Genomic DNA, 27,145 nt, shown 5'->3' on the forward strand with positions numbered 1-27,145 from the left:
ACTGTAAGGAACTAGGAGGGCATAGCTTTTGAATCATTACTGACGAAGTGTAGTGATCTCTACTTTTTTTCATTGTGGTAATTAGCTGACCTACAGGGAATTTGAACAAACCCTAAAAAGGGCTGGTGAAGAGAGTATCACCATATGATGACAGGCTGTAAAAATGAATAAATGGCAGTCAAAATTAAGAAGGACATGTTTTCCATACCATGTATACGTTAGTTTATATTCTATAATGTACTCTCACACCAACCTTTGACATCCAGATTAATAGCATCACTTTTCTTTCCACCAAGACTACCACCACATTTCCAAGTAGTTTTATCCCGTGTCACAGATGCAGCTGTGATGTTGAGAGTAAAGCTGGTTCCAGGACAGGCGAGGACATAATCCGATGGGACTGAAGGGTCAGATGTTGTACATGTTGTACGCTTCACTCCATATGGGGGATTTGTACCCCTTGTCCACACAATAGGAGTCTCCGTGACAGCACTGGTCTCACAAGTTAAAACACAGCTGCTTCCCTCAGTGACTACACCTCCACAAGATGACGTGAGGACATAGCTCTGCTCATTCTGCACTGAAAAAATAAGACACACATCTGGTTTTATCAAATTTACATACATTTGTTTTATGAGGCCAGGGTTAGCCATGAATAACTACACAGTAAAGAAACTTTGAATCAGGTTTAATAACAAAGATGGAAGGAGATTCACACAAGAATTGTGCTAAACAGGAAAAGGAAGGGCTTTCTAGAAGCAGAATAAGGACTCACTTAGAGAAAGCAGAAGCTTTATAATATGGTTACAAAATTTAAATAGAGATGTGAGCAGCCATGTCGGGCTCCGTGCTTTATTGAACTATAGTTGCGGATTCTGGTTTGCATTCACAATATCTCACTTTGGTTATACAGAGAACTAAAACAATGAAACCAAGTTCTTAATGGTTAAGGCATTTCCTAGGTTATAAGGCATTTCCCCCTGTTGTCTATTTGCCCCCTTGGCAATTGGAGCCCGCTTTACCCGCCACTACGTCCACCAGTATCAACAGCTGTAGCCGAGAACACTGCTTACTTATCCTCTAGTTTACCTATTCTCAGTGCCGGTTGAAGGAATTAGTATGTGGGCGGTTATGCACTGGATGGGCAACAACGCAATCTACCAGGCGCAGCTCTTTACTAGCTCCGTAATTGGGTCCTACAGTCAAAACATGACCATACAGTATGACCCTCAGTGTTTCGCGGGATATAGAAATGGGATTCATCTATCCCATTTTGATTCTGGAGCATAACGCAACATGTCTTCATGAATCTTTGTATACACATCAGGAATACTCTATGCTGGTGCCTTTTTCTATAAAGCACGTTTTTATATTTGTATGTGTCTGCGTTTCCACAGTAATATGTTGTATTTATGATTCAATACAGTGATCAATCTCTACAACGGGGTCCAAATAATTGATGAGCGTCAAAGATGATCAGCGGTTTAACCGAGGTCGAGTCGTAGGTGGTAGATGACCAACAAAACAGTACATAAGCTCTGCCTACCCAACACGATCTACATTGCATGTTTCAAAAAAGATTAGAATAGAAGTTGTTTATGATTCATAGTGTAAAAAAAAGATTTATCCAGTATAAATATGCGCTTTCAAAAAAACACATCGTATCCCTTCAGCGAATTCAGATAAATGAACATGTATAACAAACTTGGTCAATAAGAGTATGAAATTTGATATTAAACATCACTAGACATGATGATTTACCATTTAAAATGTATTTCCTGCACTGAAAGGCATCGTTTTATATGCAGAGATGAAGATTACCGTGTGTATTTTCTCGTAAACTAAGCCAGAAATAGAAATCAGCTGTGCACACATTTCCTCCCAATCTTGCCCTAAAAGCCATTCCAAGACTAACTTGTTCATATTATAATAGTTATTTGGTAAAAGATCATTTCAAATGACTTTGGCGACCAACAATATTGGCTTGACTTCTTGATTTTACCACTGGCTACCTGGAACAAAATACTTGTAGCCATATGGCTACTTGGTAAAAATTTATACTTTGAGGCCTGGTAGTTTGGTTGTCAATTAACCCCCTGGGATTGCCAATGGCGAGTGCTGCATCTCTTCTGGTGACTGTGGTGTGTTGACAGTTGAGGACTTGGTACCTGTGCTCAGTCCATGCCGTGGTTGGGATAGTCCCGTAATGTTGATGACTTGCTACCCTAGAAGTCGATGTGGGGTCTGTTCATTGGCCGACGTAGTCCCATGAAAGTTGATGACTTGTTACCCTGCAGAATCTGTGGGGTGCGTGGAATGGGCTTTTGACGGTAGTTGACTTGCAACCCGCAGAGTCCATTCAGGTTCCGTGCAGTGGCAAGGATGGTCCTGTTTATGGTAGGAAGAGTGTCACAGCTAACAGGGGCTGTAGCATGACGGTCTTGAGCACCACGTGGCGGTGGGGAATCGGCTGTGTAAAACATGGGAACTGCCACCCTAGCGACCGCTTGTTGTGGCTTTGCTTTGTGACCGTGCTGCTTTGTTGGTTGTTGTAGCATCTGTTGATAACAACAAATCAGACTTGTCCTGTGACTGTCCCATATGCAGCCTCCTGGCCGGGGGATTTTTCTGAGCGTGTGTCAAGGCCATGGCTGACTTCAGTTTTGAAAACAAGTGTTGTAGATGGAGAAGCTAGGGGTCGGCTGAGACTGGGTAGGTGTCTTCTTAGTTCCTAGGGTAGGAGTGAGTGAGTGAGTTTGATTTTACGCCGCTTTTAGCAATATTCCAGAAATATCACAGTGTGAAATGCTACCAAATAGCAAGACAAACCTAAGGAAAGTTGATGCTTCCTCTAGCACATGAAGGATGGAAATGAGGATTTCTCCGCCTTTGCACAAAGAAGAGAAGTAAGTACTTTATGCTATCACAGGTATAACAAATCATGCATAGTTGACGGTGAAGAGGACTTCAGTTGAAAATCTATAGATTTAGTTATAGTGTGATTACAGTTACGCAATCTGTTTTCATTCATTTAATTTGGAAATAAACAACTCGCAACCTTTGGATTGTGAGCTCGACAGTTAAACCACTAAGCTACACCATCACAATTGAAGGTAGTGCCTGATCATGCCCAAGCTGTTACAGAAGTGAATGGAAAGGGTCAAATAGGTGACGGACACTTACAAATGTTACAGGTGGTTATGGTGTGTCCTGACTTCAGTCTACGGACAGTCACCAGTGATCCCAATGCCATTTAGCAACCTACAAGATACCGATTGTTGAGGAATGAGCCTATACAGCAGCGTTTTCAGTCGTTCTCTTCATGAGTGACAAGAAAACAGTGTTATCACTATCCCCCATCATCGGCCATAGTAGTGAATATACACGGAAGGAATTGTCATCTTCTAATGACTCTTGTAATGATATCCTTGTCAGTTTCTGAGGCATTGGTACCCTACAATGCACTGAGGCCGACATAACAACAATCAAATACGCATTACTATATCCACCTCCAACATCATGGCAAGGGACAAAAACTTGCTGGGTGATCTTGGGAGGGAACACAGAAGGAAAACATAGATCACTGTAAGGAACTAGGAGGGCATAGCTTTTGAATCATTACTGACGAAGTGTAGTGATCTCTACTTTTTTTCATTGTGGTAATTAGCTGACCTACAGGGAATTTGAACAAACCCTAAAAAGGGCTGGTGAAGAGAGTATCACCATATGATGACAGGCTGTAAAAATGAATAAATGGCAGTCAAAATTAAGAAGGACATGTTTTCCATACCATGTATACGTTAGTTTATATTCTATAATGTACTCTCACACCAACCTTTGACATCCAGATTAATAGCATCACTTTTCTTTCCACCAAGACTACCACCACATTTCCAAGTAGTTTTATCCCGTGTCACAGATGCAGCTGTGATGTTGAGAGTAAAGCTGGTTCCAGGACAGGCGAGGACATAATCCGATGGGACTGAAGGGTCAGATGTTGTACATGTTGTACGCTTCACTCCATATGGGGGATTTGTACCCCTTGTCCACACAATAGGAGTCTCCGTGACAGCACTGGTCTCACAAGTTAAAACACAGCTGCTTCCTTCAGTGACTACACCTCCACAAGATGACGTGAGGACATAGCTCTGCTCATTCTGCACTGAAAAAATAAGACACACATCTGGTTTTATCAAATTTACATACATATGTTTTATGAGGCCAGGGTTAGCCATGAATAACTACACAGTAAAGAAACTTTGAATCAGGTTTAATAACAAAGATGGAAGGAGATTCACACAAGAATTGTGCTAAACAGGAAAAGGAAGGGCTTTTTAGAAGCAGAATAAGGACTCACTTAGAGAAAGCAGAAGCTTTATAATATGGTTACAAAATTTAAATAGAGATGTGAGCAGCCATGTCAGGCTCCGTGCTTTATTGAACTATAGTTGCGGATTCTGGTTTGCATTCACAATATCTCACTTTGGTTATACAGAGAACTAAAACAATGAAACCAAGTTCTTAATGGTTAAGGCATTTCCTAGGTTATAAGGCATTTCCCCCTGTTGTCTATTTGCCCCCTTGGCAATTGGAGCCCGCTTTACCCGCCACTACGTCCACCAGTATCAACAGCTGTAGCCGAGAACACTGCTTACTTATCCTCTAGTTTACCTATTCTCAGTGCCGGTTGAAGGAATTAGTATGTGGGCGGTTATGCACTGGATGGGCAACAACGCAATCTACCAGGCGCAGCTCTTTACTAGCTCCGTAATCGGGTCCTACAGTCAAAACATGACCATACAGTATGACCCTCAGTGTTTCGCGGGATATAGAAATGGGATTCATCTATCCCATTTTGATTCTGGAGCATAACGCAACATGTCTTCATGAATCTTTGTATACACATCAGGAATACTCTATGCTGGTGCCTTTTTCTATAAAGCACGTTTTTATATTTGTATGTGTCTGCGTTTCCACAGTAATATGTTGTATTTATGATTCAATACAGTGATCAATCTCTACAACGGGGTCCAAATAATTGATGAGCGTCAAAGATGATCAGCGGTTTAACCGAGGTCAAGTCGTAGGTGGTAGATGACCAACAAAACAGTACATAAGCTCTGCCTACCCAACACGATCTACATTGCATGTTTCAAAAAAGATTAGAATAGAAGTTGTTTATGATTCATAGTGTAAAAAAAAGATTTATCCAGTATAAATATGCGCTTTCAAAAAAACACATCGTATCCCTTCAGCGAATTCAGATAAATGAACATGTATAACAAACTTGGTCAATAAGAGTATGAAATTTGATATTAAACATCACTAGACATGATGATTTACCATTTAAAATGTATTTCCTGCACTGAAAGGCATCGTTTTATATGCAGAGATGAAGATTACCGTGTGTATTTTCTCGTAAACTAAGCCAGAAATAGAAATCAGCTGTGCACACATTTCCTCCCAATCTTGCCCTAAAAGCCATTCCAAGACTAACTTGTTCATATTATAATAGTTATTTGGTAAAAGATCATTTCAAATGATTTTGGCGACCAACAATATTGGCTTGACTTCTTGATTTTACCACTGGCTACCTGGAACAAAATACTTGTAGCCATATGGCTACTTGGTAAAAATTTAAACTTTGAGGCCTGGTAGTTTGGTTGTCAATTAACCCCCTGGGATTGCCAATGGCGAGTGCTGCATCTCTTCTGGTGACTGTGGTGTGTTGACAGTTGAGGACTTGGTACCTGTGCTCAGTCCATGCCGTGGTTGGGATAGTCCCGTAATGTTGATGACTTGCTACCCTAGAAGTCGATGTGGGGTCTGTTCATTGGCCGACGTAGTCCCATGAAAGTTGATGACTTGTTACCCTGCAGAATCTGTGGGGTGCGTGGAATGGGCTTTTGACGGTAGTTGACTTGCAACCCGCAGAGTCCATTCAGGTTCCGTGCAGTGGCAAGGATGGTCCTGTTTATGGTAGGAAGAGTGTCACAGCTAACAGGGGCTGTAGCATGACGGTCTTGAGCACCACATGGCGGTGGGGAATCGGCTGTGTAAAACATGGGAACTGCCACCCTAGCGACCGCTTGTTGTGGCTTTGCCTTGTGACCGTGCTGCTTTGTTGGTTGTTGTAGCATCTGTTGATAACAACAAATCAGACTTGTCCTGTGACTGTCCCACATGCAGCCTCCTGGCCGGGGGATTTTTCTGAGCGTGTGTCAAGGCCATGGCTGACTTCAGTTTTGAAAACAAGTGTTGTAGATGGAGAAGCTAGGGGTCGGCTGAGACTGGGTAGGTGTCTTCTTAGTTCCTAGGGTAGGAGTGAGTGAGTGAGTTTGATTTTACGCCGCTTTTAGCAATATTCCAGAAATATCACAGTGTGAAATGCTACCAAATAGCAAGACAAACCTAAGGAAAGTTGATGCTTCCTCTAGCACATGAAGGATGGAAATGAGGATTTCTCTGCCTTTGCACAAAGAAGAGAAGTAAGTACTTTATGCTATCACAGGTATAACAAATCATGCATAGTTGACGGTGAAGAGGAACTAAACAACTCGCAACCTTTGGATTGTGAGCTCGACAGTTAAACCACTAAGCTACACCATCATAATTGAAGGTAGTGCCTGATCATGCCCAAGCTGTTACAGAAGTGAATGGAAAGGGTCAATAGGTGACAGACACTTACAAATGTTACAGGTGGGTATGGTGTGTCCTGACTTCAGTCTACGGACAGTCACCAGTGATCCCAATGCCATTTAGCAACCTACAAGATACCGATTGTTGAGGAATGAGCCTATACAGCAGCGTTTTCAGTCGTTCTCTTCATGAGTGACAAGAAAACAGTGTTATCACTATCCCCCAACATCGGCCATAGTAGTGAATATACACGGAAGGAATTGTCATCTTCTAATGACTCTTGTAATGATATCCTTGTCAGTTTCTGAGGCATTGGTACCCTACAATGCACTGAGGCCGACATAACAACAATCAAATACGCATTACTATATCCACCTCCAACATCATGGCAGGGGACAAAAACTTGCTGGGTGATCTTGGGAGGGAACACAGAAGGAAAACATAGATCACTGTAAGGAACAAGGAGGGCATAGCTTTTGAATCATTACTGACGAAGTGTAGTGATCTCTACTTTTTTTCATTGTGGTAATTAGCTGACCTACAGGGATTTGAACAAACCCTAAAAAGGGCTGGTGAAGAGAGTATCACCATATGATGACGGGCTGTAAAAATGAATAAATGGCAGTCAAAATTAAGAAGGACATGTTTTCCATACCATGTATACGTTAGTTTATATTCTATAATGTACTCTCACACCAACCTTTGACATCCAGATTAATAGCATCACTTTCCTTTCCACCAAGACTACCACCACATTTCCAAGTAGTTTTATCCCGTATCACAGATGCATTCGTGATAGTGAGAGTAAAACTGGTTCCAGGACAGGCGAGGACATAATCAGATGGGACTGCTGGGTCAGATGTTGTACATGTTGTACGCTTCACTCCATATGGGGGATTTGTACCCCTTGTCCACACAATAGGAGTCTCCGTGACAGCACTGGTCTCACAAGTTAAAACACAGCTGCTTCCCTCAGTGACTACACCTCCACAAGATGACGTGAGGACATAGCTCTGCTCATTCTGCACTGAAAAAATAAGACACACATCTGGTTTTATCAAATTTACACACATGGTTTATGAGGCCAGGGTTAGCCATGAATAACTACACAGTAAAGAAACTTTGAATCAGGTTTAATAACAAAGATGGAAGGAGATTCACACAAGAATTGTGCTAAACAGGAAAAGGAAGGGCTTTCTAGAAGCAGAATAAGGACTCACTTAGAGAAAGCAGAAGCTTTATAATATGGTTACAAAATTTAAATAGAGATGTGAGCAGCCATGTCGGGCTCCGTGCTTTATTGAACTATAGTTGCGGATTCTGGTTTGCATTCACAATATTACACTTTGGTTATACAGAGAACTAAAACAATGAAACCAAGTTCTTAATGGTTAAGGCATTTCCTAGGTTATAAGGCATTTCCCCCTGTTGTCTATTTGCCCCCTTGGCAATTGGAGCCCGCTTTACCCGCCACTACGTCCACCAGTATCAACAGCTGTAGCCGAGAACACTGCTTACTTATCCTCTAGTTTACCTATTCTCAGTGCCGGTTGAAGGAATTAGTATGTGGGCGGTTATGCACTGGATGGGCAACAACGCAATCTACCAGGCGCAGCTCTTTACTAGCTCCGTAATCGGGTCCTACAGTCAAAACATGACCATACAGTATGACCCTCAGTGTTTCGCGGGATATAGAAATGGGATTCATCTATCCCATTTTGATTCTGGAGCATAACGCAACATGTCTTCATGAATCTTTGTATACACATCAGGAATACTCTATGCTGGTGCCTTTTTCTATAAAGGACGTTTTTATATTTGTATGTGTTTGCGTTTCCACAGTAACATGTTGTATTTATGATTCAATACAGTGATCAATCGCTACAACGGGGTCCATATAATTGATGAGCGTCAAAGATGATCAGCGGTTTAACCAAGGTCAAGTCGTAGGTGGTAGATGACCAACAAAACAGTACATAAGCTCTGCCTACCCAACACGATCTACATTGCATGTTTCAGAGTTTAAAAAAGATTAGAATAGAAGTTGTTTATGATTCATAGTGTAAAAAAAAATTTATCCAGTATCAATATGCACTTTAAAAAAACACATCGTATCCCTTCAGCGAATTCAGATGAATAAACATGTATAACAAACTTGGTCAATAAGAGTATGAAATTTGATATTAAACTTCACTAGACATGATGATTTACCATCTAAAATGTATTTCCTGCTCTCAAAGGCATTGTTTTATATGCAGAGTTTAAGATTACCGTGTGTATTTCCCCTTAAACTAAGCCAGAAATAGAAATCAGCTGTGCACACATTTCCTCCCAATCTACCTGTGATTCAGTTAAAAAGTAACCAATGTCACAATTTATGATATGGGTATCCATTCTCTTGAAACTAGAGTTGCAGATGCATTTTACCGACCTTAACACAGCTTTTAACTTGCATCCGGCAACGTCTGGTATGGTCTATCATCGAGTTTGGCCAGAAACTAACGATCTTCACCCTCTGCCGTTTTCCCCCTTTAACTTAAATGAGTTCTAGGAAAAAATAACAAATTCAATGTCTGTTATGATTGACACACGCATGCAATCTATGTCTCAGGAAATCTCAGATCTAAAAGAATCAGTTAATCAAACCCGGCTTGGCCAATCAGGGATTGATCACGAGAGTAAACAGAGATCTAAGGCTGAATATGGCAGTACACCCTCATACAGCAGACATGCACAAGGTTACGCTGAAGCAGATTATGAGGACAGTAGGAGAATTATACTAAGAGACCGAGAATCTCATAGGTCATCTCCCTACCATGCTCACCATAGGGCACATCGTGAATCACGGTCTTCACATCGCAGTATGCACAGAAATAAGCACCAGTCACCCTCAAGCCACTATGAAAGATGAACTGACAAAGCTTGTGCATATCAGGATAGTATTCCTAAGCGTGCGCCCTCTCATACTGCCACACAGTCCAGTTATTCTGGAGGAGAAAGCGAGGGAAATATGACATCTCCATACAGTTATAGATCACGTGATTCCCACACAGCTTGCTGTAAATCAGACGACCGGGATAACGATACCCTCAGCCATACGACCCACTCCCAGCGCAGCCAGAGTAGGGGGTGCCGATCTACAGCTAACACTGATTATTCATGCTATGGGGACACTACTATGGAGGATGATTATAGACCAAACAAATACTCTCTTAGAGATATCATTGCAGGACTTTATGAGCTAATGCCCTCCTTAAAACCAGATTAGGACAGTATGCCCGTTAAATCCTTGATTGAACGTGCAGGGTATGAGGGACCCGTCAGGGGGACAACAATTCCATACCCTTCCCCGGACGTCATATATGGACGATGTCATCAAGAAAACCGAAAAATCAATTGAATTTTGCAGCGGGAACTAGTCCTATACTGAGGCCTATCTATAATGAGTCTGCTTACAAGACACACGATGATCCCTTCGCACTACAGCCTAGCATTGACGAAGATTACTTCGATCTGGTTAAGAAACCTAACCCCAATATGCGCATTGACATGGCCAAGATCAGGAACTTAGATAAAGACAACAAACAGATGATTAATAGCAGTTCTTACATTAACTGGTTAGCAGCTGGTATTCCCCATGTCATACCCCAGTACAACCAGAGCGATGATCTGCCTTTAGACGCTTCCACGGAGATGACTATAGTCAGAAGACAGGATTTATCCACAGCTCACTGGACCACATACTGAAGTGGCAGGAAGACCTTCAATCAGCACAAGTCTGGATGTCAGCGCAGTTCCTGCTCACGCAAAGAAGACACTTACTACAGCAAGTTCATCATGTGATGCCGGACCCGTTAAAGAGATCCATGATGTCACAGCCGATTACGTCATCGCAGATTTTCAACGGTAGACTGAAGTCGGTGAAGGAAGCCATTATGTCGTCAACTAACCAGAAGTTTCAGGAATCCACCATCTCGTTAGCATCCAAGTTACAGAGACAGCCGGCAGTTACTCAGCAGCAACAACAGAATCCTAGACACTGGCGTGAACAGTCTAGCCGGGATTCTTTTCGAGCCTCTACACAGAGAAACAGATCGCATCAACCAAGGTACAGGAACTCCAAAATTGATCTTCCCACTTCGCAGAGAGGACTTGGCAGAGAAAGAGACAGTTCCCGTAGCGGCCCCCTCCGGAAATGACTCAACCATGAATCTACAGACCCGTCCAGATCCTACCGACTTCGCCTGCCCTACGGAAAACGATTTAAAATTACGGTAGACCAAGGACACGACAACACCAAATCCAGTCAAACTAGCCGATCTCACAGACATTGACCCAAGACTACACAAGTTCAGCTCTCATCCTATTCCGGGACCAGTCGGAGGCCGCCTTACGCAGTAGGCAGCAACTTGAAGACCATCACAGATGGTCTCATGGTTACTCGAAGTAGTAAGAAGAGGCTACAAACTTCATTTCTTAAAACGACCAAAACTAGCCATCCATCCTACCGGACCCCGATTCCAGTTATCAGGACCGAAGTTAATTGCAGCAGAAGTGGCCATACAAAAACTACTTGCAAAAGGAGCTATCAGCATCTTAAAGGAGTCAGACACCACTCACAGATTCTACTCCTCAGTATTCCTGGTACCGAAGAAGAATTCTTCAGAGATGCGATTAATAATAGACCTAAAAGTTCTGAACAAAGATTATCTGGAAAAAACACCCAGGTTTCAGATGGAATCTATGAAGAAGTTGAAGAATTCCCTAAGACAAGCAGATTAGATGATAAGCATAGATCTCCAAGACACCTATCTTCACGTCCCCATCCATCCAAGTCATTGTCGGTACCTACGCTTTGCAGTCAACGGTCAGAGATACCAGTTCAGGGTGCTACCTTTCGGCATATCCATCGCCCCATGGTTATTCACCAGGATCACCAATCCCATCATCAGTTTCGCCCATCTAAAGCTCATAAGGCTTCACGGATACATAGACAATTTCCTATCGGCCGATCAGGACAAATCGCAAATCAGTTTAAACACTGTGTGTTTCATCCAACTTCTCACACACTTAGGATTCCTGGTTCACCCTAACAATCAGAGCTAGTACCCACACAGGACATTCCCTACATAGGCGCAAGATTTCTACTCAACAAGGGCATAGTAGCACCTCCAGAGGACAGATATGCAAGAGTAGAGTACATGATAACAAGCGCACTCGATCAGCCCGTCAAGTCGAGAAGGTGGTGGATGTCTTTCCTAGGCACGCTCACATCTATCCAGGACCTAACCTACAGAGGCAGGCTACAATTACGGCCCCTGCAGATTTGGATGAATATCACCAAAAACCTAGAGCTGGAAGCATTAATCCAACCTCCACAAGTTCGAATCTCGAATTTGGTGGCTGAATCATCAAAATGTCATGCCAGGTATTCCACTAAATTACCCCTCCCCCCTACATCAACTCTACACAGATGCATCAGGAGAGGGTTGGGGATGATGTTACCATACAGGGAAAATGGTCCTCCCAAGAGAAAGAGTTGCACATCAATTGTCTAGAAATGAGAGTGATATATCTAGCATTATCAGCTTGGATAGATCGTCTACACCACTCGTCAGAGAAGATCGCTACAGACAACTCAACCGTGGTCACTTACATACAGCACCAAAGAGGCACAAGATCTCAGCCTTTACTGAAGGAGGTTACACGTTTATATGCCTTGGTAGACTCAGTGAGTTGCAAGTTCGAAGCAAGACATATACCGGGCAAGCTAAATATCCTAGCAGATTACCTATCCCGGAAGAACAAGATAGTACCCACAGAATGGTCACTACATCCCGAGGTGTTCAAGTGGATAACCCACCTATGGGATACTCCAAACCTAGATCTATTCGCCACATGTCTCAACAACAAACTACCAGTCTACGTCAGCCCGGTACCAGACCCACTAGCACTCCAAGTCGATGCGCTCTCCATGGAATGGGAGGGAATGTTTGCGTACACATTTCCCCCAAGAGCTCTCCTAGACAGAGTACTGAAGAAAATAGAGGAAACAGACTGTGTCATAATCCTCATAGCCCCGGCTTGGCCGAAAAGGGCTTCGTTTCCGAGACTTCTACAACTCCTGGTAGAAGTACCTCTGAAACTCCCAATACGTCACGACCTATTGAGACAACCAAAGACAGACATATTTTATGGCTGCCTCGACAGCCTCCATCTTCACGCTTGGTAGTTATCTCGAATAAGATGCAAGCTGCCGGTTATCTAAATCAGATGCGCGAAGAGTGGCTAGTATTATAGGCATAAAAGTACAGTAATTAACAACTAATTAAAGTAATTAACAATTCATTAAGACACCTACGTGATTGTATAAAAAGGTCAAGAAGAGGAGTTGAGACCAGTAAGATATGAACACAACACATTGATAGATATATATATATATGAGACGGGCAACTCCGATAGTTGAAGACTACGGGGAACATACTTTGCCACGAATAACCAGGGGTGAGGGGAGTAGGTCGAGGGTTATACATTAACGAAAAACGATTAACCTGATGGGAAGTAGATAGAAAGTGGAACGGAGATGAGAGGGACGGAGATGTTAGGGACCTGAGACATATATGGTATTGGGGGGGAAAATAGTTCGAATTCCAAAAGGGTGAGAAGCTACATCATGGCAAGTCCGAATAAAGTGCTGGTTATTAGATAAGAGTGGGTTAGAATGATCTAGTGTAGGGGGGGAAGGTGGTTGACCAAAGATATGCTGACATAGTACCTCTCGCTCATCCCTGGCTGTCAGCACCAAGAACGAGGGGAATTACCGTAGTTCAGAAGAAGAGGTACGCGACTGGCTATACCCTGGTAATTAACAACAATTAACACCGGTCTATAAGGCGTTAAAAATTACCTTTGACACTAGCTCATGGAGACCAACCTCATCTGCATTATACAATAACAGATGGGACAAGTTCGTCGAGTGGAGAAGAGGAAAACAGTTACATGGAGATATAACGATACCTATAGTGGCCGAATTCTTGCTCCATCTCAGAAACGACAAGAAATTACGACATGGCAATATCGAAGGCTATAGATCCGCCCTGGCATCAGTATTACAACACAATGACCTATCTATAGGTACCCCACCCAGTACTAAATCGACTCATGAAGTCCTTTGCTCTGGAAGTCATAAAAATACCACGTACTTTCCCAAAATGGGATCTATCTATAGTATTGTCAGCATTAATGAAAGCACCATACCCATGAGTAGTGCGACATTACTATTAGTCTCCAGGAAGACTGCATTTCTCCTAGCCATGGCTACTGCGGCTCGTGTATCAGAACTACACGCTAGTGACATCTCCACTGTAACTCATACCCAAGAATGGAAATCAGTGTCGTTCAGATCGCTCCCAGAATTTATTGCCAAAAACCAGTCGTCAACCTTCGGCCCATTCAGACACAGGCAATACACAATACCAGCCTTAAGTAAAAGTGTGGACTTCCCAGACAGACCGCTTTGTTCCATATATAAGAGCCTTGAGATACTTCATTACAGCAACTCAACCCCACAGAAAGCAGAGGAAACATCTCTTTATCTCTTGCAAGCCCTCGCCAGAAATGGACATCACAAAGGGCACTGTAGCGGGATGGCTAAAATTAGTTATCACAGCTAGCTATAAACTGGCATAAGTCTCCACGCCGATTTTGGGAAATTGCCGGGGGGGGTGGGGGGGGCTGGAAGATTTCAGAAGTACCTCATGAACAGTTGACTTTTGTTACTGGGCTGGGCTATTGATTTAGTGGAACAGGGCAAATGGCAACACTGATATCAGAGATCGAAGGATTAAGTGACCTACGGTAATCTACATGATAGGAAATATCGATGTACTACCACCGGAAGTGACGTCATAGGAGACATTGCACCGGAATAACGTCAAGATACGTTAAATATCACTATCCAAAAGGGCATAACGCTAAACCACATCATAGTGATATGAGAAAAAAGAAGACATATACCACAATGGGCATGGTGTAACACCGGAAGTGACGTCACAGATGACGTCATCACCAGAAGTGACATCATAATATGTCTAAGTATCACAAGGGAATATATATATATATATACCCATCATATGACGTTTTGAAAATTCTCTATGTCTAAGTCTTGTAAGTAGACTATTAGACACATCCGTTTATACCCCTTTGGGCATACAATCCTTGGTTTTACCACTTCACTAGCCAACTATCTAAGGGATGCTAGATACCAGAACCCACCGGTCCCTCTGGTGTATACTGGCAACTGATGTGATAGAGGTGAGGTATTCACAAGAATTATCAAACAATAGTTATCATTGTGAATAATTCTAAGAATACCACCTCTATCACATCAGGAATTAATCCCTCCCACCTCCCCAAATATCTGCGTCTAGTTGATGAGAGTAATGGGTTGAAAGAAGTGACTAGATATCCGCCATGCACATGCGCGGTGGAGCCTCTGGCAAGAGATAGAATTCCCTCACAACTATGGATATGTTGGCAGTGTAGTGGATGAATTTATAAAAATTTATAGTGTGGTTCTCAGCATAAACAGGAATTTATGGCAACTGATGTAATAGAGGTGGTATTCTTAGAATTATTCACAATGATAACTATTGTTTGATAATTTGCCAGTTTATATGACCCTGTTGAAAAAGAGAAGGGCGACGGAAGAATTAGAGAAAGAAAAATGAAGGTTACAAAGGACAAAGAAAAAAAAGGGAGAAATGTCAAGCAGGGATAAGGAGATAGGAAAACGAAGGGAATACCTGGCGAATAGAGACCTGGAAAATTAAGATTAATTAATAAAGAAAATAAATTAAAGATAGATGAATTATATAGGAATGCAAAGGCTTAGATGTATAATTGGGGGGAAATAGTATGAATGCGTAGTACATTCTACCCAGGAATGTAGCTGAAGCTATAACAAGATTTAGTCGGTTAGTGCAGCTTTAATAGAGAGGGATTTGAGAGAGAGGGTAGAGGTGTCTCACATGTTAAAACTTTGGATATTATACCAAAAGTTTAGAGTCACGGAACACCAAAATAATCTGCCTGCAGATGAGCAGCTGGCGAGAGAAAGAATACAAAGGTGGGAAAGAAAGAAAAGATAACCTAAGGGTTAGGGTAAGGAAGAGAAGTAACCTAATATTTAAATACTGTAAAATAAGAAATTAATGCGAGCAGAATAATAATGCGAAAAATGCGAGTGACGGAAGGTCGTATCAATTTTATGCACATTAATTTTTCAAATAACAAAGTCACCTACAGAAAGTGAAGTTGAGTAGTGGTCAGTTCACATCCTGTCAAGCAGCCCAGATTGGCACCAGCCACGAATTATCCCATCAGTGTCCTTCAAAAGCTTATCAAGAGCAGACACGAGCCAACGCGCATGAATGGGTTTCATGACACTATTCCGCAGGTCAACAGGAGTGTGAGGATTGTCACCTGATCGAAGATTTGATACACTGATCTGTTTTTTCACTTCTTTTCATCAAAGGGCCGAACGTATATACTAGTACCAACAGACTGTCAACTAAAACAACACTAACACAATGATAGCTACAAGGAAACCATTCTCATGCTTGGCCATCAAACAGATGGGCAATTAGCTTAAATGATATTAAAATAAGGAAGGAATCTCACACTGAAAAAACATGGACAGGGGATTTAATGTGCACAGTTATTTTATTAATCTCTGTCTACTCACAGTTCCTGCTCAAAACATTATTTGAAACAAACGAAGCATTTTCAGGTAAGGCTTTTATTTACGTAGGTTACATTAATTAAAATAACACAGAACATAAATCCAGCGCATAAATTTTTAGGAAGGGGTGTGAGCACCCGCATTTTTAAAATGCGCATTTATGTCTAAAATCAAGAGCTCGGATTATTTTCATGTCGCATTAAATTCCTGTTTTACAGTAATAAAGATAACAAGAATGGCGGAAGAAAACGAAAGGGTACCTGATCTTCCCGCAGACTTAGTAGCCACCCATCTAACGAGTGGAAAAAGCTATTCAGGCAAAAGGGTTACCACAAGAAGTAAGGAATTTTTCGGGGGAGGGATACAAACGTTTAACTGACTGGATAAAGGAAGTGGAAAAAGCCTGCATCTCAGTCAGTGCTCCCGATAAGGCTAAGTCTACGCTAGCCATACAGACAGTGGTAGGACCCGCGTCCGATTTCCTTGTGATGGAAGTAAGGGAGAATCCTAATATTTCCTGGGCTGACTTATAAAGGGCCCTTAAAAACAGGTTTAGCATCACCATCAATAACCAAAAAATAAAAATCATTAACATCTATCACTCAACACTAAAACCAATTAAAGATACAGACCTAGACATCCTTTACCAATTAGGAAATAAATCAACAATCTTTCTAGGAGACTTCAATGCCCATCATCCTACCTTGGGCATTGCAGATAAACTAGACAACCATGGACAACTAATATCAGAGTGGATTGAAAAAAATGACCTAATACTATTAAACAATAACCAACCAACTAGATACGACAAAATCCACCACACCATGTCGGCTATCGACTTAATATGTACGCCAGACTTAGCACAAAGTCTGATGTGGACGTCCACCCAGTACCTCTAGGCAGCGACCACTTTCCCATAAATATAACCCTAGGAAGTCTAAAAATACCAAATCAAACCCCTAAACAGGAACCTAAATTTCAGTACAAAAACGCCAACTGGGACAAATTCCAAGAATTATGCAACCAAGCTAATCTAAACGATTTTGAAAAAAAGACCCCGAAACATTCTGTCAAAACCTAACTAACTTCATAATCAACGCAGCCAAATCCGCAATCCCCTTCAAATCATCCAACCCAGGAAAACCCACCGTCCCTTGGTGGAATGAGGAAATAGAGCTAACTAGACTAAAACGCAAATCGGCCTTCAACAGAGCTAAACGAGATCCCTCTCATCTCAAAACAGCCCATGAACTTAACCACCAAGTCCAAAACCTATTTAAAACTGCTAAAACCAAAAACTGGAAAAAATTCTGTGAGGAGCTAAACCACCACACCGACGCTAGGAAGGTGTGGCGCAAAATTCACGCCATCAGATGCATCAAACGGCACAAAAAAAGCCCCAATATAAACAACTCAACTAACCCCACCCAAAAGGCAAACAACCTAGCCAAACACTTCTCTAAAGTTAGTAGCAACAGTAACTTCAGCAAGAAATTCCAAGATAAACTAAAAAAAGAAACCAAATTCTCCAAAGAAAACAGACAAGACAACCTAGAAATAAACCAGCCTTACACCCTAGAAGAACTAAATCACGTACTAAACAATAGAAAAAAAGGAACAGCCCCTGGCCTTGACCTCACCTCTTACCAAATAATGAAACACTTACCTACCAAACTACTCCAAACTTTACTTAAACTATACAACCTAGTCTACCTAAACGGACATGTCCCATCCTCATGGAAGGAAGCTCTAGTAATCCCAATACCTAAACCAAATAAACCAGCAGATCAGGCTAACTCCTACAGGCCCATCTCCCTAACCTCAAATCTCTGCAAAATAATGGAACTTATGACTAAAAATAGGCTACAGCACTACCTAGACCAAAACAACATCATAAACCCCGACCAAAGCGGCTTCACTCCTGGCCGATCAACTTTCGATAACCTCGCCCGACTAGAACAGGATATAAAAACAGGACAGCTAAACAAGCAATACACCATAGGCATATTCCTCGACTTCTCTAAAGCTTTCGATATGGTATGGCACCACGGGCTAATACAGAAACTTAAAAAAATAGGACTAAAAGGCCAAATAATAAACTTCATCCAAGATTTCCTAAACAATCGCAAAATAACCGTGGGTATAGACCACACGCTATCGGACCAGTGTCCCCTAGAAAATGGCACTCCCCAGGGCAGCATCCTCAGCCCAACCCTCTTCAATATAATGATAAACGATCTATTCGTGGGCTTATCCCCTAAACTAAACACTTCAAAATTCGCGGACGACGGAGCCCTATGGATCCGCACTAAAAGCATTAAAATGGCAGAAAACTTAATCCAAAAATCTCTAAATAAAATACAACAATGGGCAGACAAATGGGGCTTCTCCCTTAGCTCAGATAAAACAACAGGAGTAGTATTCAAACATAAAAACATGAAACCTGCCTTCCCAATCCTCCAGCTAAACAACCAAACAATCAAATTCCAAAAACAAACCAAATTCTTAGGACTCATTTTCGATCAACACCTCACCTGGGAGGCCCATGTCCAAAACCTAAAAACTAAATGCAGCAAAGACCTTAACACACTAAGATGTCTCACCGGCTCTAACTGGGGAGCCTCCAAAGATACCCTCCTCTCACTATATACAACACTAATTAGATCAAAACTAGACTACGGCTGCCCCATATACAATACCCTTAACAACTCTCTATCTAAAAAACATGACTCAATACAATACCATGCCCTTAAACTAATTACACGCACCCAACATGGCACCTCCTACACCTCACTTCAAGCACTTACAGGGGAAATGCCACTAAATCTACGCAGGGAACATCTAAGCCTTAATTTCTGGGCCGCGTCCCAAACAAACCCTCTCATCCAAAACTTAATTAACCAAAACATTAGCCCAAGAAACCAAGCTCTAGCTCGCAAACACCCCTTACTCACCCCAATATCCCAAAGAATAACTAACTACCTCAATGAACACCAAACTCAAAATCTTAAACAAAACTGCAAAAAATCAAATATCTTCACCCCTAAACTCAAAATACCCAAAATAGACACAACGCTAGCAAACCAAATAAATAAACAAACCGACCCAAACATAGCTAAAACCACCACACTCGCATACATACACGAAAATTGGCCAAATTGGTGTCACATATACACTGACGGATCTTCAGACCCAATCTCCAACCACACAGGCTTCGGAGTCCATACCACACAACCAGTTATATCCACACAATCTTACCGACTCCCTAACAACCAATCTATATTCACGGCCGAACTTATGGGCATTGCCTCAGCCCTGCATAACCAACAATCTAAAAACAACAATAAAATCCTAATTCTCACCGACTCCCTTAGTGGACTACAAGCCCTCCAAAACAAAAATACCAAAAAACGACCTAAATTAATAAACCAAATACTTAAAAGCTCCAACGACCTAACAAAAGCAGGCAAACAAATAACCTTCTTGTGGATACCCGCCCATGTAGGAATTTACGGCAACGAAAGCGCCGATAAAGCAGCTAAATTATCTCTCAAAATACCAGAAATAAGCCTAAACCTACCCATCTCAAAAGCAGAAATTAAAAGTGTTAACAAACAAAAAATAAACAAAAAAAGGCATAATCAATATCAAAACACAAATAGCCAAATCAAAAAAGTGCTCAGAAAACCACTAGCCAAACCAAAATTCCTACACCCCTCAAAAAAAAATGGACAGATCAATTACAAAACTCCAAACACATGACACACTAACCTAAATAACCACCTAAAAAAACACCACAGGCAACTGCCCCCACTGCAAACAACCCGAAACCACAGAACACGCACTCATCCACTGCACCCACTACAATACACACAGAACCACACTACAAACCACCCTCAAGCTAAATAAGGTTCCTACTCTAGATGAAATACTAAACCCTCAAAATAAACTAGAAAAACTTCAAGGCCCTAGGCGTATTCCTAATCAAAACAGACCTAATTAAACGCATCTAAAAACTAATTAATCTACCAATCCAAAATCCAATAAACATAAAAACACCCACCTCACCCGGCTCCCTTAGTTCCCTCCTCTACCCACCTCAGCATTTATTCCAAATTTAAAAATTCCAAAAATTCAATATAATTAAGCAACCCCTAAAAGCCCCCTCTTGTGTTGCACACACCAAATTCACCCTTTTCGGAATACACTAAATGGTCTGGCCAGGCCTGTGTGCGAAATACGCTACAGTCGGAAAGCGCACGTTAAATCTTCTATATCAGTCAGTCAGTCAGGTTTAGCAACCTTAGTGATCTGCTGTATGCACAACAAAAACTTTAAAAGCTTAAACAAGCGTCGGGAGAGGTAGTGCAAGGGTTTGCTGATAAACTCATGTTGCTAGCTGCGATGAGTGCTACAGCATGGCAGACCAGAATTCTCCGATCATTCAAGGAATATTGGTAAATATATTCGTGGATGGTCTCTGGGATGACCATGTGGCGAGAAGGCTTATTAGGGAAAGACCTACAGACCTAAGGGATGCTGTAGGGAAGGCTTCCTATGAAAAGCAGGCCTCACGGACCTACAACCTAAGGTGGCACAGGGAGGAAACCCCAATAGAAGTAGATACCTTAGGAAAAGATGCTAGGTAGGAGGTCTTGCAAAGGCAGGCGGATGCTCTGACCCACAGAACGCAAAATATGGAGCGTATGTTAACCTTGAACATATTAGAGGTATTATCAGACCATCTACTAGCGAATATGCGTCTCCAGTAGTGTTGGTGCAACAACCTAACAAACCACTGAGAGTTTGTATAGACATGAGATTATTGAACCGTCAGTTAAGACAAAACAGCTACCCTCTCCCACACATGGACGATGTGATGTCAGACTTGGTTGCTTGGTGGCGAGGCCATGTATTACACTGTTCTGGATTTAAAAAGCGGGTACTTCCGAATAGAATAAGAAGAGGAATCGAAGGTTAAAACTGCATTCACTACCCAGTATGGACTATATGAGTTTAATAGATTGCCTTTTGGTATATGTACATCACCGTCTATATTTCAAAATTTGATGGACAAAATTATGACCGGAGCCTTGAAAAAATATGTGAAAGTCTTTATTGACGACATCTTGATATACTCAAGGACACTTGAGGAGCATCTCAAACATCTGGAAGACGTATTTGCCAGGCTAAAGGAAGCGGGGCTAAAATTAAAAACATCAAAATGTGAATTACTCAAGAAAGAAATTAAATATCTGGGGCACCAAATCTCAATGGACGGAATAAAACCCAATCTTGGAAAGGTAGAAGTGATACAGAGATTAGAGTGTCCACAGACGGTGAAACAAATCAGGTCGTTTCCTATCATTTTACAGGAAGTTCATCCCAAACTTCTCGGAGTTAGCTAAGCCACTGACGGCAATGACGAGAAAACACGCTAAATTTGACTGGACAGAACAATCTGATACAGCAATTGAGGAGTTAAAGTATAGATTGACAGTAGCTCCAATACTAGCTTACGCAGACCTTTCTAGACCGTACTCCCGCTCCAATATGCACTCGACTGACCCATCTTCATGGTTCTTAGGCAAGCTGACAAGCTTCGAGATCAATAATATGCATGTGCAAGTCATTGTTTACTAAAAGCTGCTTACCTATATCTCTCCATAGTCCTCCAGAAGCCTAATCTACATACACATAGAAAATTTTGTCGCAATCGTGCCAGTGGTAGCCGAGTTACAGGTGTTCAGAGGTCTGGTTTATGGTAGTTTATAGCAAGAATACACAATGCCATTTAGAAAGTGGTCAAATGTAACATATGTTATATTTAGTAAGAAAGTGTTATCCCAAATATAACAAATGTTACATTTGACCACTTTCTAAATGGCATTGTGTATTCATAGTTTTCGGCCATGGGAGCCGTGCCAATTTACACTTGTCAGAGGGGTACTCAAAGTACGTGATCTAGACTACCAGTTGTCAGACTTTCATTTTTTTGGAAGCTTCGGTGGCTGAGTGGGTTAGATTTGCCAGGACCTGGGCTATCAGTCACACTTTACACATAAGTTGAAGAACAGAACTTCAGCAACCATAGCAACATATGACAGAGGTTCTTCAAGTCCTTTACCTGATAAGTTTCCAATGCAAGAATTTCCTAAAGAAGTCCTGTCAAAAGTGGTGCAAGGACAGAGAGTATGGAAAGTTTAGAAGCATTTGAGCAGCTAGTTTGATCTCAGCACAATTTGGGAGACAAGTATTGAGAAAAATGGTGAAAAACAAAGCCCAAACCTTCAATCCACTATTGGTGCCAAACAGTGCCATTTAGCGTCTTTGGATGTCCAGATGAAATTGTTGGGCATCTAATTCCGCAGCTGCACAAGAAATTTGGAAGCTTTCAGACTTTTAGTTTCTGAGATATGACCAGTAAAATTGCATTTCTTTTATTGATTTTGAATTATCTGCCCTTAGTCCTTGAGCCCAGAGCCTTGAGATTTTTTGTGGATATAACTTCAGGACCACAGGGACCTTGGTAATGTTTTTAAGGGCTTCTGGGAACTGGTTCTTGACGTTAGGATTGGAACAAAAAACAAACAATATGACATGTCGGGTGTGTGCAATCCATTAGCTCCTGTGAACTATCATGGAACTGTTCTGGGTGAACAATACCTTCCAAATGGCGTGCTGGTTTTCTTGGGGAATTAGTCAGCAAAGAGCCGGAGACACAGGAGACTAATCACAATTCTATTTACAAGAACAATTAACAATTTCCAATATACTTAGAAAATAACTGAGGGTGCCACAGAGAGTCGGTAGAACACTCTGGGCTGTGGGAGAGAGGTCTGCTTTGTAAGAGAGTCAAACCCCTTCTCTGCCCTAACAAGGTTTCTGTATGTATTTAACAAAAATTAGAACAATAAAATGAAATATGATTGGTTGATACACGATGGGTTCTGTCCTATGCTAAATGAATGGCTAGACAGAGGGGAATACTTAATCCTGTTAATCCTGTTGGACTGGCACTAATCTTGTTGACATATTTACTGGATGCTTTGAAAGAGATTAGGGTGTCACTATTGACAAGCTTGTGTTGGGGCTAATCCTTAATGCCCTGTACATGAGCTTGTATGGGGCTAATCCTTAATGCACTATAGACGAGCTTGTATGGGGGCTAATCCTTAATGCACTATAGACGAGCTTGTATGGGGGCTAATCCTTAATGCACTATAGACGAGCTTGTATGGGGGCTAATCCTTAAATTAATCCTAGTCTAAATTGAAGTAATTGCTGAATGTTATTCTAATATAGGTGATGACAGATTTACTTAAATAAAATAGTTCAAGGTAATCTATAAGACTATGTAGACATATCTTTTGTCTGGGAGATGGGATCTTGATACCTTAGGCTAGCATTTATCTAAAAGCTTCAAATCAATTAAACTATGTAGACGTAACACTTGTTTTATTGAATAGTATGTCTAGGAGATGCGCTCCCATTACCAAAAGCTATAACTGAAACTACTGATATTTAATATATTCATTTTACCTGATGATAAGTATTACTTGCTAAACTATAATTATATGAAATGATGTATAAATATTACACCATGATAACTCATAAAAGCACTTGATGTGGATCTAATTATCATACGATAACATAGTATAAATGTTATACCATGATAGAACTTTGTTCACTGGGCCTTTTTGTAAAGAAATATAGTACGTTTTTCAAGATCTGCTCTGGAAACGAGGACTACCGCCATTTTCAGTCTAAATCAAAGTCGTTGCCATGGAAACTCGAAAAAATAACTTTTAAAAAAAATCCCAAACTATCAAAAGGCACCAGTTCACCACTAGACCTATCAATGTGCAAAATATGGTGAAGAAAAATGGTACGGTTTTCAAGATCTGCTCCGGAAACTCGAAAAATATTGTTTTTAAAAATCACTAACTATCAAAAGGCACCAGTTCACCACTAAACCTATCTATTTGCCAAGTATGAGTAAGAATTATGGTACGGTTTTCAAGATCTGCTCCGGAAACCAGGACTACCGCCATTTTCAGTCTAAATCAAAGTCGTTGCCATGGAAACTCGAAAAATACCTTTTTTTAAAATCCCAAACTATCAAAAGGCACCAGTTCGCCACTAGATATATCTATGTGCCAAGTTTGGTGAAGAAATATGGTACGGTTTTCAAGATCTGCTCCGGAAACGAGGACTACCGCCATTTTCAGTCTAAAACAAAGTCGTTGCCATGGAAACTCGAAAAATAATTTTGTTTTAAATCCCAAACTATCAAAAGGCACCAGTTCACCACTAGATCTATCTGTGTGCCAAGTTTGGTGAAGAAATATGGTACAGTTTTCAAGATCTGCTCCGGAAACAAGGACTACCGCCATTTTCAGTCTAAATCAAAGTCGTTGCAATGGAAACTCAAAAAATATTGTTTTTAAAAATCCCAAACTATCAAAAGGCACCAGTTCACCACTAGATCTATCTATGTGCCAAGTTTGGTGAAGAAATATGGAACGGTTTTCAAGATCTGCTCCGGAAACCAGGACTACCGCCATTTTCAGTCTAAATCAAAGTCGTTGCCATGGAAACTCGAAAAATAATTTTTTTTTAAATCTCAAACTATCAAAAGGCACCAGTTCGCCACTAGATATATCTATGTGCCAAGTTTGGTGAAGAAATATGGTACGGTTTTCAAGAACTGCTCCGGAAACGAGGACTACCGCCATTTTCAGTCTAAATCAAAGTCGTTGCCATGGAAACTCGAAAAAATAACTTTTAAAAAAAATCCCAAACTATCAAAAGGCACCAGTTCACCACTAGACCTATCAATGTGCAAAATATGGTGAAGAAAAATGGTACGGTTTTCAAGATCTGCTCCGGAAACCAGGACTACCGCCATTTTCAGTCTAAATCAAAGTCGTTGCCATGGAAACTCGAAAAATACCTTTTTTTAAAATCCCAAACTATCAAAAGGCACCAGTTCGCCACTAGATATATCTATGTGCCAAGTTTGGTGAAGAAATATGGTACGGTTTCATGATCTGCTCCAGAAACGAGGACTACCACCATTTTCAGTCTAAATCAAAGTCGTTGCCATGGAAACTCGAAAAAATAACTTTTAAAAAAATCCCAAACTATCAAAAGGCACCAGTTCGCCACTAGATATATCTATGTGCCAAGTTTGGTGAAGAAATATGGTACGGTTTTCAAGAACTGCTCTGGAAACGAGGACTACCGCCATTTTCAGTCTAAATCAAAGTCGTTGCAATGGAAACTCGAAAAAATAGCTTTTAAAAAAAATCCCAAACTATCAAAAGGCACCAGTTCACCACTAGACCTATCAATGTGCAAAATATGGTGAAGAAAAATGGTACGGTTTTCAAGATTTGCTCCGGAAACCAGGACTACCACTATTTTGAGTCTAAATCAAAGTCGTTGCCATGGAAACTCGAAAAATATTGTTTTTAAAAATCACTAACTATCAAAAGGCACCAGTTCACCACTAAACCTATCTATGTGCCAAGTATGAGTAAGAAATATGGTACGTTTTTCAAGATCTGCTCTGGAAACGAGGACTACAGCCATTTTCAGTCTAATTCAAAGTCGTTGCCATGGAAACTAAAAAAATAACTTTTAAAAAAATCCCAAACTATCAAAAGGCACCAGTTCACCACTAGACCTATCAATGTGCAAAATATGGTGAAGAAAAATAGTACGGTTTTCAAGATCTGCTCCGGAAACCAGGACTACCGCCATTTTCAGTCTAAATCAAAGTCGTTGCCATGGAAACTCGAAAAATACCTTTTTTTAAAATCCCAAACTATCAAAAGGCACCAGTTCGCCACTAGATATATCTATGTGCCAAGTTTGGTGAAGAAATATGGTACGGTTTCATGATCTGCTCCAGAAACGAGGACTACCACCATTTTCAGTCTAAATCAAAGTCGTTGCCATGGAAACTCGAAAAAATAACTTTTAAAAAAATCCCAAACTATCAAAAGGCACCAGTTCGCCACTAGATATATCTATGTGCCAAGTTTGGTGAAGAAATATGGTACGGTTTTCAAGATCTGCTCTGGAAACGAGGACTACCGCCATTTTCAGTCTAAATCAAAGTCGTTGCAATGGAAACTCGAAAAAATAGCTTTTAAAAAAAATCCCAAACTATCAAAAGGCACCAGTTCACCACTAGACCTATCAATGTGCAAAATATGGTGAAGAAAAATGGGACGGTTTTCAAGATTTGCTCCGGAAACCAGGACTACCACTATTTTGAGTCTAAATCAAAGTCGTTGCCATGGAAACTCGAAAAATATTGTTTTTAAAAATCACTAACTATCAAAAGGCACCAGTTCACCACTAAACCTATCTATGTGCCAAGTATGAGTAAGAAATATGGTACGTTTTTCAAGATCTGCTCTGGAAACGAGGACTACAGCCATTTTCAGTCTAATTCAAAGTCGTTGCCATGGAAACTAAAAAAATAACTTTTTTTAAAATCCCAAACTATCAAAAGGCACCAGTTCACCACTAGATCTATCTATGTGCCAAGTTTGGTGAAGAAATATGGTACGGTTTTCAAGATCTGCCCCGGAAACGAGGACTACCACCATAATCAGTCTAAATCAAAGTCGTTGCCATGGAAACTCGAAAAAATTTAAAAAATTTAAAATCCCAAACTATCAAAAGGCACCACTTTACCACTAGATCTATCTATGTGCCAAGTTTGGTGAAAAAATATGGTACGGTTTT

At 41.0% G+C, this 27,145-nt stretch overlaps 1 protein-coding gene across 1 annotated transcript in view; it reads right to left on the reverse strand.

Annotated features, from left to right (window-relative positions):
* Positions 1-27,145, reverse strand: part of LOC139441743 (uncharacterized) — a 53,838-nt gene that overhangs the window by 18,642 nt on the left and 8,051 nt on the right. Inside the window, exons 2-4 of the mRNA XM_071222528.1 lie at positions 7,340-7,666; positions 3,836-4,162; positions 254-580 (exon numbers count right to left, since the gene is read on the reverse strand). Of these exons, the coding sequence (XP_071078629.1) occupies positions 254-580; positions 3,836-4,162; positions 7,340-7,666 (981 nt within the window). The remainder of the gene's footprint in view (positions 1-253; positions 581-3,835; positions 4,163-7,339; positions 7,667-27,145) is intronic.

The sequence above is a fragment of the Haliotis cracherodii genome, unplaced genomic scaffold (assembly GCF_022045235.1).
Source record: "Haliotis cracherodii isolate W230 unplaced genomic scaffold, xgHalCrac1.p SCAF_43, whole genome shotgun sequence".
NCBI lineage: Eukaryota > Metazoa > Mollusca > Gastropoda > Lepetellida > Haliotidae > Haliotis > Haliotis cracherodii.